This window comes from Sinocyclocheilus rhinocerous, unplaced genomic scaffold (assembly GCF_001515625.1).
Source record: "Sinocyclocheilus rhinocerous isolate Xijiao unplaced genomic scaffold, SAMN03320098_v1.1 scaffold580, whole genome shotgun sequence".
Classification (NCBI taxonomy): Eukaryota; Metazoa; Chordata; class Actinopteri; order Cypriniformes; family Cyprinidae; genus Sinocyclocheilus; species Sinocyclocheilus rhinocerous.
Genome location: NW_015670982.1, coordinates 1,548,504 through 1,560,806, shown reverse-complemented (window position 1 = coordinate 1,560,806; position 12,303 = coordinate 1,548,504). Strand labels below are relative to the sequence as shown.

Here is a 12,303-nt window from a genome sequence, read left to right as displayed (position 1 = left end):
GCGCGGTATACAAACGAACATGGAACAATACATTTATTAATCTGTGTTAATGTTAGTTAATAAAAAGACAATCATTCAGTGTTTGTTCATGTTTTTGTTGCTGTTACGTGACGTAGTGGTGTCTGACTAGGGGCGAGACCTGGGCTGATGACGTCGTCGTTTCAGAAAATATACGGATTCGCTGTCCACACAAAAACGCAAAGGCGGCTTTTTCAGATTTATCCACTCTGGGACCCAGTTAAAAAAAATATCGGTTTCACTCTCCCAAAACGCCATGTGGACGAAACGCCTATACAATACAAAAGTTATGCGTATACAGTTAAATGCGTCTCCGTGTGGACGGGGCCTGAATTTGATGCACTGCCATTATAATTATTTTACAAGTTCGTTTGCTCCGTTTTTTTGTTTTTTTTTCTTGTAGCTGAGAGTAGATAAACTGTTTAGCTTTGGGTAAAACGCAGCTCTTGTCACTGTCACTTTTTACCCAGCCGCCCAATCAATGGAGGAGGGGCGGGACAAATACTACACCAGCCAATCATCCTACTTGTACAACAACTGAACAACAATAGAGAAGTTAATATTGCTGGTTACTGCATTTTTATATTCAGTAATATTCTTCAAAATGAGATACTAGTAATACGTTACTGCCGTGGATATTTCAAATCATAGCAACCAAAGCGTCTCTCAGCTAGAAACCAGCTGGTGGTGCTGGTTCTCCAGCACCACCAGCTGGCCGTTTTAAGAAGAGCGCCTGACAGTTTTTCAGCTGGCTAAAAACGCTTTGGTGGACACACGTTATTGAATATTTATTGTTAGGCATATGGCCTATTAGTGTTTTTTGCATTTATGCAATATACTGGAGCCAAACATAAGAAAGTAGACCAGTATATTCCACTGCGTTCCTGGACACGCAATTTACGTAGCTGTAATTCATAGGCGGGGATTATGCTAATTGTGAATGAGCGTGCACGAGCGCCCTATTTACGAATTATTGGAATTCATTAACATACGCATGTTTAACTATCAAATCTGATGTGTACGAAATGTTTGTGAATTCGGAAGAGAGTTTTCGGGAAGGTCCGTTTTACGCGCAAATTACTCAGAATTTACTCCTATATTTACGAATGTTTCATGAATGATGCCCATTGTATGTATAAATTATATTTTAATGCACTTTTCAAGGGATTGCATGCAGTATCAACCTGCATTCTTTGTACTAGGCATTCTTTCTCATGTTTGATCTATGCAGATTTGATGAAGTTAAAAACCTGTTATTAACTTGATGAGGTTAAAAACCAGTTGTTAACCTGAGGGATTTTAAAACCTGGCTAGGCCAGCCTTTTGCATCACCTCAGCTCAGTGTCAGCATATTCACTGACGTTTAGAAGAAGGCTGTTTAAGGACAAGCCCTGAGGCCGTTTTGTCAAACAGTCTTCAGGTCTGATTGAGTATGGCATTCTGAACATGCAAAACAGTGGAAAAACAGACATGCAGCGTATTTAACATGCTTTAAATGTTGACATGATGATGGGACTGATTATAGTATTAAACTGTTTTTGCATTGCTCACATGTGCTTTTTGCAGCACAACCGTTTCACGAGTAGTCATAAAACAGACTCCTCATCATCATCACAGATTTTTCCACAGCATTGACATCCTTAAATCTACAGAATCATATATGCAGAAATAAAACCCTCGGGTAAGAATTTAAGGAAGATTTGGCCTAACAGACTCTTAAATTGCAGCGTGCAACCTTGCTGATGTGCTGGTCTTATCTTATCTTTGGTCTTCAATTAAAATGACTGAATCAGTCTCTGGTCTTACTCTCTGCAGCCTGCGTGGTAACATCGTCCAGCTCCTTTTCCAACCGCTCATATGTCTCCAGTCGAGCTTGCTGTTCAGAATTCTGGGCTTGCAATTCAGTGATACGTTTCTCTGATGATGTTTGTAGCCCATAAAACTCTTTTGTTAGAACCTGCATAAGCACATCAAGAGAGGGACAACGATATAACAACAGAAACTGAGTAACAAAGGTGGTGTCATAACATCATGTTCAAATAGGTTTTTATGATGCTGACAAATATGTACAATCCTTGTTTTTTTTGGAGGCTGGCATGGGGTTCAACCCTTGTCTGATGTCTAAATGATTTGAGATTCAGTGTGACGCTCATTACAATAATTATATATTCAAACTTAAACCTAACAAAGTTAATGATTAATGAACTGATCACCCAAAAATGACAAGTCTATCATCACTTATCCTCATGTTATTCTAAAGACTTTCTTTTCTCAGAGGAGCACTGGAGGAGAAAGTACTGCCCCATTGAAGAATGTACTGCCCTGTCAACTGGGATCCACAATGACAAACAAAAACACACCATTAAAGTAGTCTATGTTAATGTAAGTTAATGGCTTAACTTAAATTTTGTTTTGCTCCTCATGCAAATCATACGCATGGATGCACCAGTATTAAAAATGGTACAACATGAAAAGCTGATAATAATAATGTAATGTATCAAAAATGTCATGTAAGATTTTCAAAAATTCATAGATTTCATAATATTAAAATGTTACACTATTTTGTCTAAAACACTAAAAAGTAAACGCCAAAATGTTCAATTGTTTTAAATGCTGCGATTGAATTTAGGTATCTAAAAACGAATATCTTTTATAACCATTATAAATGTACAGTTCATGTACAAAATGTACATTCATAGTGAGATTTAATTGCTAAATATTATAAACAGGGTTATGAAACTGTTAATGTTTTTTTAGAATAACTTGTTAGATGACAATATCATCTTCATGTGATTTATTTTAACATAAAATTTTAACAAATCGCTAATGTTAAACATGATTTTGGCAATTAAATATATAATATCCACTGATACCGATAGTTTTTTAAAATGCATTAAACAATATGACACTTATATATTGTGCATCGCTAATTGCACAGCTTCAGAAAACATGGAAAAATCTGTATGGTCCATATGACTTGAAAAAGGAGCTTGTCCCATTTACTTTATTATATAGTAAAAAGCGGACAGTAAATTAAATATTTCTGTTTTTGTGTTCCTTGGAAAAATCTAAGTCATGCAGGTTGGAGATGGCATGAAGTTGCTGTAAATGATGACAGAATGGTGAAGTAATCCTTTAGGGAATTAACAGCTTGAACTACTAAGCAATTAACAGGTTTCAACTTGCAATGAGGCTAAAGGAAATCACTTTGTTCAGGTTTCATGTGCATGGCATCTTTGCCATAAGGATTTTATTTTAAAGTGCCTTGCCTCCAGTTTTTTCTGGTGTTTCTCACACTCAATTTGACAAAGGCTGAGGTTCCTGGCCGTCTCCTCCTGGACCATCTGGGAACGCTCCAACTCAAACTTTTTCAGCTTCACCTGGTTAAGCAGTTCTGCCACCCTGCTGTCTGAACTCAGCTGCAACTGCCTAAACCTGGACAAAAACACAAATATAAGTGCATCTGCATTCACTCATTCTGCACACTATCTATCGGTGAAAACAGAAAGAACAACGGCTCTGCAAAATTATCCCATGCAAAGTTATTCTAAAAAATCTAAATGAAAATCAACCATCTGTGATGGCAAAGCTGAATTTCCAGCAGCCATTACTCCAGTCTTTAGTGTCACTTGATCCTTCAGAAATCATTCTAATATGCTGATTTGCTGCTCAAAAAACATTTCTTATCATTATCATCAAAGCTGAAGTTGTTAAACTGTATAATCACAGAGTTACACTGCTTAAAGGGGTGGTTCGCTGTTTTTTTTTCTAGGCTTGATTGTGTTTATGGGGTGCAGTCTAACATGTGTTAATGCTTAGTTTAAAAAAAAACATTATTTTTCACATAATTTACCTTTATTTCACACCGCTCAGTCCCTTCTCTGAGAAAAGGGCTGATCTTTTGCTGTTTTTATGAAGCCCCGCCCTCAGAAATAGGCGATGGGCTCTGATTGGTTAGCTAGCCCAGTGTGTTGTGATTGGCTAAACCGCCTCTAGTGCGCGTCTAAACGTCCTGCCCCTCACCTCAGCGGCATGTGCCCCGGTTGTATTGTAAACAACGGCGTCGTTAATATCGCTTATCAGTTTGAGCCCGATTGAGAAGCAGAGGATATAATTGAAGAGGATCGTGCAGAACCTGTGAAAGCACGGCTTTTAATGGTAGGCCTATGTTTTTTTGTTTGTTGTTGTCTCATACTTTTAAATATGCTTATGTTAAAGGGGTTTATCTGGGTTTGTGACGTCACGAACCCGGGAAGTAACTCGTTGTAGTCCCTACCAGCCGTTATTGTAGGCATTAAACCGCCAGAATTTTAAAAGACTATCTCCATTTGCATTGAACTTTCAGCTTGGTAACTTTGCAGATATTGTTTATGCTCAAACAGCAACATTACACACTAACTAACGTTAAACAAGTGAAATCACAATCAACCATCCCTTTAATTTTTAATTTTTTTTGATGAATATAAAGCTCAAAAGAACAGCATTTATCAATGTTATTATTATTATTATTATCAATGTTGAAAAGAGTTTTGCTCCTTAAAATTTTTGTGGAAACTTTTTTTTTCAGGATTCTTACATAAATACAGTTCAAATGAACAGCAATTATTTGAAATAGTCTTTACTGTTGGGGCAAAAACATGAAATGTGTATAATCTCGGCTGTGGCTCACCTTAGGCTAAGCTAAGCGATTGCTAAATTAGGGTGATGCCAAGCCGCGGACACCTCTGACGTGCTAAGTGTATTTCCTAGGGCAGAAAGTCACCATTTTATCTTGAAACCCCAAATCTCAACATGCCCAAACAGATTGAGTATCTGTTTGTGTCCTCCTACATTTATAGCCAGGTCTCTGAAGGATTAAACCATTTTTACTGAAAGTCAGAGAGCTCTAGGGGTTTTGGTTGAAACCGTGACCACACCTACGGAGGGGCCAAACTGGCAGGTCAAGATTTTTCTTTTGTTTGTGCGTTGTCACTAACATCCAGTCAAATGCAGGCGGTTTTGTGAAGAATACAAAGGATATGCCGTCATAGTGGTGACCAACACCTATAGAAATAATTGTGACAAATTGTATGTAATTGGGCAACTCCCATCATACATTATGTAATAGTGTTAAGCTATTTATTGGCTTAAAGTATATTAGACTTTACATAAATTCAGGGAAAAAAGGAAGGGTGAAGAAGCTATTGGAAACAGTATGCTGTAAGGAGTGATTGTCTCATACATATATTTATGTTTGTGCCGTTTACTTTGCTATATAGGCATGTCATCTTGGAATCACACCTGCAAGTACATTTGACACAACTGCAAAAATTTTATTCAGCTTCATTCTGTTTCTTGGCATGACGCAATGCAATGCAAACACTCATTTCTATTCTCCCTTCCCCCACTTAAATTTGTAAGCCCAGAATAGAGTCGCTGCACAACATGTTCACGGACCGTAGACTCGACATCTCAAGAACAGGGTAAAGGAGCATCTGTCGTTTTGGCCCTCGATCGAGCTTCTCTGTGAATGCGAGCAATCCGTTCCCCGGGGCTGAAAAACGTGGGGTATGCCTAACAACTGTGTGTACAGAATCTGCTGGTATGCAAGGCATGTGGCTGGAGCTCAGTGACACCGTAAGCCTCTCACATGGGCAAATAAGGGCTGACCACTCAGGAGAAAGAGGAGGCGCAACAACCTGCACTGCTAGACACCCCTATCAGCTACCTCATTTAAAAAAAGATGCATCTTAAAGTGTAGAGACAACAAAACAGAAAATACAGATAACAGCGAAAGAGGAAGGAGAGATAGCAGCAAAAAAGAAAGAGAAAGTGGTAGAAAAGTAAGAAAAAACCATTCCGTGAATCACAAGATTCATTGCCATTTTGACGAACTGTGTCCATTAGCCCATTTTCAAATATTTTGTACATTTTAATTTGAGTAATGCAAGTTTTATTTAAACAAGCAAATTTATGTGCAGCATATTTTATATCATTAAATTGCAATATAAATATTTTTGTTCATCTGTGATTTAAGGCTATGCCATCTTTCATAGCTATTTTCATGGCAAAATCTATAGGCCTAATATAATAAATGATATTGAACTATTTATCAAAAAAAGTTAACCACTTATCATAACCAGTTTTCAGAAATAAATATGAAATTCTACATCACAGAATATGAGGATGTGTCATTCCTCTATGCTTGTTTTTACTAATTAATTATTCTTTTTTAAATCATTACTCTAATTTAGTTCAGCTTAGATTTACACTACTGTTCAAACGTTTGTGGGTCAGTAAGGTTTTAAAGAAAGTGACAAAGACTTGTACATGGTTACCAAAAAAATCTATTTCAAATAAATGCTGTTCTTTTGAACTTTCTATTTAAAGAATTCCTTTAAAACAAAAACAAAAAGTATGGTTTTCACAATAATATTAAGCATCACAACTGTTTTCAACACTGATAATAATAAGAAAGGGTTTTTTTTTTTAGCAGCAAATCAGCATATTACAGGGTTCTTCAAATAGCGTACTGCAGTCCGGTTCTGGAGCCCAGCTTAGTTTCAACCAGACCAGACATAATGACAGCAGTAACAATTTTTTTTAAGCAAATTTTTTATCTAGAGACAAACACACTTCAAGTCTTTTCTGCTCTGTGCGCATTGCTTTTCTCTCCTGCTAAAGACATAAAGCACCACATTAAGGTGAGAAACATGGTGAGCAGCAAGTTAGATAATACTTTCATTAAAAACGGCAGAAAATGAGAATGCAAAAAAAAAAAAAAAAATTCTGTCTACCAGGTTTGTGATTTTTTTTTCAACACATCCTTTTTTTTATTCTTCACATAACATTTTTTTCATATCCCATTGGGTTCAACTGATGAAGTATTAAACCCCTTTTTTTGTAGAAAACAAAAACACCACTTCTTTGGCTATAAGGGCCCAAAGTTCTCATCTTTACTGACTATTTTGATTGTTTAGGATATTTTCTTTTGCAAATTACAACTGATGCCCAGTTGGAAATTTATAAGTATTCCAAAAAAGTATTGTCCACACCTCCGCTGGGAAGAAAATATAGAGACTGGACCTGTTAGTAATTTAATTGAATACCCCTGGCATATTATAATTATTTCTGAAGGATCATGTGACTGAAGACCGGCGTAATGGCTGCTGAAAATTCAGCTTTGCATCCAAGGAATATATTACATTTTAAAATATATTCAAATAAAAAAAACTGTTATTGTAATAATATTTCACAATATTGCTGTATTACTGTATTTTTTGGTCAAATAAATGCAGTCTTGCTGAGCAAAAGAGACTTCTTTCAAAAGCATTAACAAATATTACAGACCCCAAACTTTTTAACAGTAGTGTATAATGCAACGCCTACACTAGGTTTACATTTCAAGAATGTAATTTCTCAAGCCTGTGCTTCAACTTTCTATGTTTTGGCTGCAGACACGCACCAGTAGAGCATACCAAAATGGAAATACCAGTCTTTTTAATTTTCTAGCCAGTTTAGCATGTTTTCTCACTCCTGACATTTACCAATGCTGTTAAAATCAGAGCTCAAATACGAAGTTAGCCTGTCAGTGAGTCTTCACTGAGCTGTGGCGACTCACTGATTATTTTCTTTAAAGGGGTCATGAACTGAGAAATCAAAATTCCTTCGATACTTTGACATAGAAGAGGTCATTGTACTATAAAAACATTCTGTAAGTTTCAGAACTCAAAACTTTCTTGTTAGTCTGAAGCCCATTTGCCAAAACAACAGGTTGTGGAATGTACCGCTTTATGACGTAATAGTGTGGCTAAACACCGCTCCGCAGAAGATGATCAACGCCTGCTTCTACATCACTGCCTGTTTAGCCCCGCCCACCGATTCGCACATGTAGTGTAAATAACGAGAGAGGCAAATGCAGGTCTACGCAGAAATCAAATGATAAAGATGACTCCGAAGACAAGAAGATGCTGTTCAGTGCACAGTTTTTGCATTGCATTCCTCCTGATCCTAACATTAGGAAAGAGTGCATGAACTTTATTTTTAATGAAGCACCAGACCGCGTCAGTAAGAACTTGGTCCTTTGTGCACTTCATTTTACCGCGGATTCGTTTGCAAACAAAGCACGCACGATATTCAGAAAGATTGAAACTAAAAGACGATGCTGTGTGCGACTATATTGGATATTCGACTATAGTAATGTCGCACCACACAAGTGTGAATAACTCTTTTTATAATGTGGTCACTATTGCTTTGTCTGTTATTACAGATCGTTTGATATGTACTGAGTATTTATGTGTTTTTATAAATTACAGCAGCATCCACCTATGAAGGATGTAGGCTGTCAAACATACACAACTGTTAGCCAATCATAGTAGTGGGTGTTTACTTCCGAGTCTACAATCCGCTACACCTATTCAAACAGAGCGTTCTGATGAGGGGGGTCAAACACAGGACAGAAAATAGTTTTTCAGAGAATGTTTATTTTTTATTTTTTGAACATTATAAGTGGACTATAGAGTACAGTACAAAATAATAAAAAGGCAGTTCATGGCCCCTTTAATTCTGGTCATGTCTTAACTAGCCACATGTCCTTGTTTTAGCTTATCTATTTGTTCTTATGCGTCTACCACAGCCCAGTGGCCAGAACCAATACTGCTCTCCCTCAAGTGCAGGCCCTGATCTTGACAGTGTAGACACAAGGATTCATCTGCATTTCATCACAATGGAATGATTAAAGGGGTCATATGATGCGATTTCAAGTTTTCCTTTCTCTTTGGAGTGTTACAAGCTGATTGTGCATAGATAAGATCCCTGAAGTTGCAAAGACTAAAGTCTCAAATCCAAAGAGATATTCTTTATCAAAGTTAAGACTCTGCCACACCCCCCTAAAACGGCTCGTTCTAACACGCCCCCCACATATCTACCTCACTATGTGGAAATATTTGCGTAATGCCGCCCAAATGTTCATGCAAAGAAAGAAGGCGTGGTTTCAGTAACCGCAGTTAGTGTTGAAGCAGCCATGTCAGGGAGACGCTGTGTGTTTCTAGGCAAAGGAAAAAAACTTTATTTGGCCTTCTGGAAGTAGATGCATTTAGGAATCTTTAAGGTCAGTTGGCCAATCAGAGCAGACTGCGCTTGTCAAAGGAGGGGGCTTTGTAGAAAACGAAGCGTTTGAGAGAGGCGGGGCATAGAGGACTTACAATAATGTACAGTATTTGAAAAATGATGTGTTTTTTGAACATTAAAGCATGTCAACATATTCTGTTACACCAAATACACAAAATAATGATCTTTAAAAAAAGCATCATATGACCCCTTTAACAAAGACATGTTCGGCACCTCTGTCACACAGGCTTTAAAACCGTGGGAACATATACTGTACGACAAATTCATCCTCAAGAAGGAAGGCTCCAAAAATAATTACAGCTATCATAACCAACAGTCAGCATATTTTAAAATCTTGACTTTGATTGTTTACTTGTCATTGACAAGCATTTCATAGTTATACAAGAACACTTTCTTTTTCTTACTTGAGGTAGTAACAGAGGTTAAAATATGTCTTCCTGCAACTTTAAAGTTGTTGATTATTATACACAGACATCACACTAACAGAAAACATGACTACACCCACTTTTACTTACAGTGACAATATATGGACATGTCTATCATCAGTTCACTCAAAGATTACTTGATTTGGCCTTAGAGGAATCCAGTCAAGCCTGAAATGTTTGACTCCAAGAAAAAACAACAACAAGCAAAACATAAAAAAGCCCTAAAGAAAGGTCCTTTTCACTGATTTACCAGTGCATGCAAAGGCTAGAACAGCGTTAATGCCACCGCTAATCCCTATACTGTGTGCTTACTAATGCAAAAGTTAAGTAATTTTATTACAGTTAACCAATATTTATATATTGGGGAGGAAATAACAATGATCCAATTACACTACTGTTCAAAAGTTTGGGGTCTGTAAGATTTCTGATCAACAAGGCTGCATTTATTTGATCAAAAATACAGTAAAAACTGAAATAGTGAAATCAAGAAAAATGTATTATTATTATTATCAATGTTGAAAGCAGTTGTGCTGCATAATATTTTTGTGGAAAGTGACAAATTATTGTATTATTATTGTAAGACATATAAATCGTTTGCAACATTACAAATGTCTTTACTGTAACTTCTGATCAATTCTTGCTGAATAAAAAAAAAAAATAATAATAAAAACTTACTAAATGACATTTGAACAAAATTTACAAAGTTGCCATCCTGATTACAAAATGCCAAGCAGGTTATTGCATCAAATTTATTTCACAGATTTCACTAGTGTATTAATATTGTATGATTCATGCACATTCAGCTGTCACGCTTCTTTACACTGAAAGATGACTTGGCAAGAATTCCTGCACATGTATTTTCTCAATAGTTTTTTTATTGAATAAGTGTCAATCAGAAAATAAAGACAGCTACAGATTGTCACGCATTTGTGAGAGGTGTGTATGAACTTACTGGTCTAAGAGTTGATCATATTTGGCTTGGGCATCTCTTTCTGCATTCAGTGCCCTGTCTTTCTCAATGACAGCATTATCTCGGGATTCACGAAGGTTTCTGAAAGAGTAATAAACACATTTCCTGAAACAGTACTGTACATTATGCAGAACAGGTTTAGGTTAAGTGTGCTTTAAAGCCTTGACACAATATAAATAATGATCATTCATAACCTGTATTATTACATGCAATACAAACAAGCAAACCCCAGCATTCCACTGCTAACTGTTTCTGTATAATATTCCATAGTTTCACTGGTTGAATTTCACTTTTGCGCTTTGGAGTGACCAGATATATCACAAATAAGTCATTTTGAGATGGCATAAATCCAGTTACACAGGAATTATAGTCCCACAAAAGTGGAGAAACAATGTGTCAAGTCTGTGAGCCGACATGAAATGAGATGTGCCAATTTTCAAAACAACATTAAAAGTATAATGTTGCTCTGATGCTGTGTACAGAAAATTATACTGCATTAATGCAAAAATATGATGAAAATATAACGAAAGCATGTGGAGTTTTAATCAGATATTCTTTATTCACAGCTACTATGCTTTCAATAATCATGCATGCACTGCATCCCATCTTAAGAAACTGATTTTCTTAATTTTCTTAACAATGTTTAGAAGACAAACAAAGACACAGACGTCAGAGTTTCCCAACTTTTTAATATATACATTTTTTATGGTCCTTTATTATTAGGGGATGATTGTTTTTAAAAGAAAAATAAATAAATAAAAATTAGAAATATTTATATTTCCTACTGTAATTTCTATGACGTTCTAAGATTTTTTTGATGAGACTTCCATGACTGGAAATCACAATTTTAAAACTCCCTTACATCCCCAGGTTTTCTGTGGGAAACAGTCCTGTGTGTATGTGTGTGGTGTGTGTGTTAAAGCAGGGGTTTTCAAACTGTGGGTCACAGAGTGGGACAAGTTGGGTCGCACGAAGTCACTTGGCTGCAGCTAAATTTGAGTTTCAATGACACACACACTCACACAGTTCAGTCTAGGGCTGCACGATATTCCAACATTAATTACGAATTGCAATATTCTTAGTGCGATTTTTGAATCGCAATTAAGTCCGCGATTTAAAACGTGCATTGCGTGTTTTAAAGTGCGGGCGCGCACGAGTTGTAATAACAGTAAGGGTCTCAGAGCGACGTCATTATTAAAAGGCTCGATCGGTACACATTATTAATAGGAAAAAACTCGCTCACTTCACTGCGCTGTATATTCTGCATGAGATTGCATCCACTGACAATTCAAATGTTGCGAAAACGGTTTCAGGTATGCCAATTCATTTCTATCGTCTGTTTGAACTCAGCGCTGTTTTCGTTCCTTATGCATTTACCAATAAGGAAACTGTCTGTAAAAAGCATTTCATGTACAGGCCGAGTGGGGCACAAACGGGGGGTTAATTGTAACACTACGCAATTTGAACATTTCCACACGCTAGCATAACAATATTTCCTTGCCATATCATCTCTATATAGAGAAAAATGTGCCAAAGTTCAAAAATCTTTTGAAGATATCGCTGAACATTTATTTAACCATTGCAAAAGTACATTTCTGACTGAAGTAAATTTGTCATCTCAGTTTTTAGTGTTTATTTAAAATGAGACATCTGTTTATTATTTCTCCCTGTCCCCTATTTATTATTCACTCTCCCCTACACACACGGAAGGAGCATGAATGCATTTTCTGCGCTGAACCTCGCGATGAGTTTAACAACACTCACAGCGGATTACAGTTCACC

The 12,303-nt window shown here is 36.7% G+C and overlaps 1 protein-coding gene and 1 long non-coding RNA gene across 2 annotated transcripts in view; one reads left to right on the top strand and one right to left on the bottom strand.

The window, feature by feature from the left end:
* Window positions 1-12,303, bottom strand: part of pibf1 (progesterone immunomodulatory binding factor 1) — a 44,251-nt gene that overhangs the window by 24,596 nt on the left and 7,352 nt on the right. The window contains exons 9-11 of the mRNA XM_016546549.1: window positions 10,504-10,602; window positions 3,288-3,453; window positions 1,825-1,975 (exon numbers count right to left, since the gene is read on the bottom strand). Of these exons, the coding sequence (XP_016402035.1) occupies window positions 1,825-1,975; window positions 3,288-3,453; window positions 10,504-10,602 (416 nt within the window). The remainder of the gene's footprint in view (window positions 1-1,824; window positions 1,976-3,287; window positions 3,454-10,503; window positions 10,603-12,303) is intronic.
* LOC107734572 (uncharacterized) overlaps window positions 9,470-12,303 on the top strand; it is a 24,670-nt gene continuing 21,836 nt past the window's right edge. Inside the window, exon 1 of the long non-coding RNA XR_001639116.1 lies at window positions 9,470-9,480. This is a non-coding gene — a long non-coding RNA (uncharacterized LOC107734572). The remainder of the gene's footprint in view (window positions 9,481-12,303) is intronic.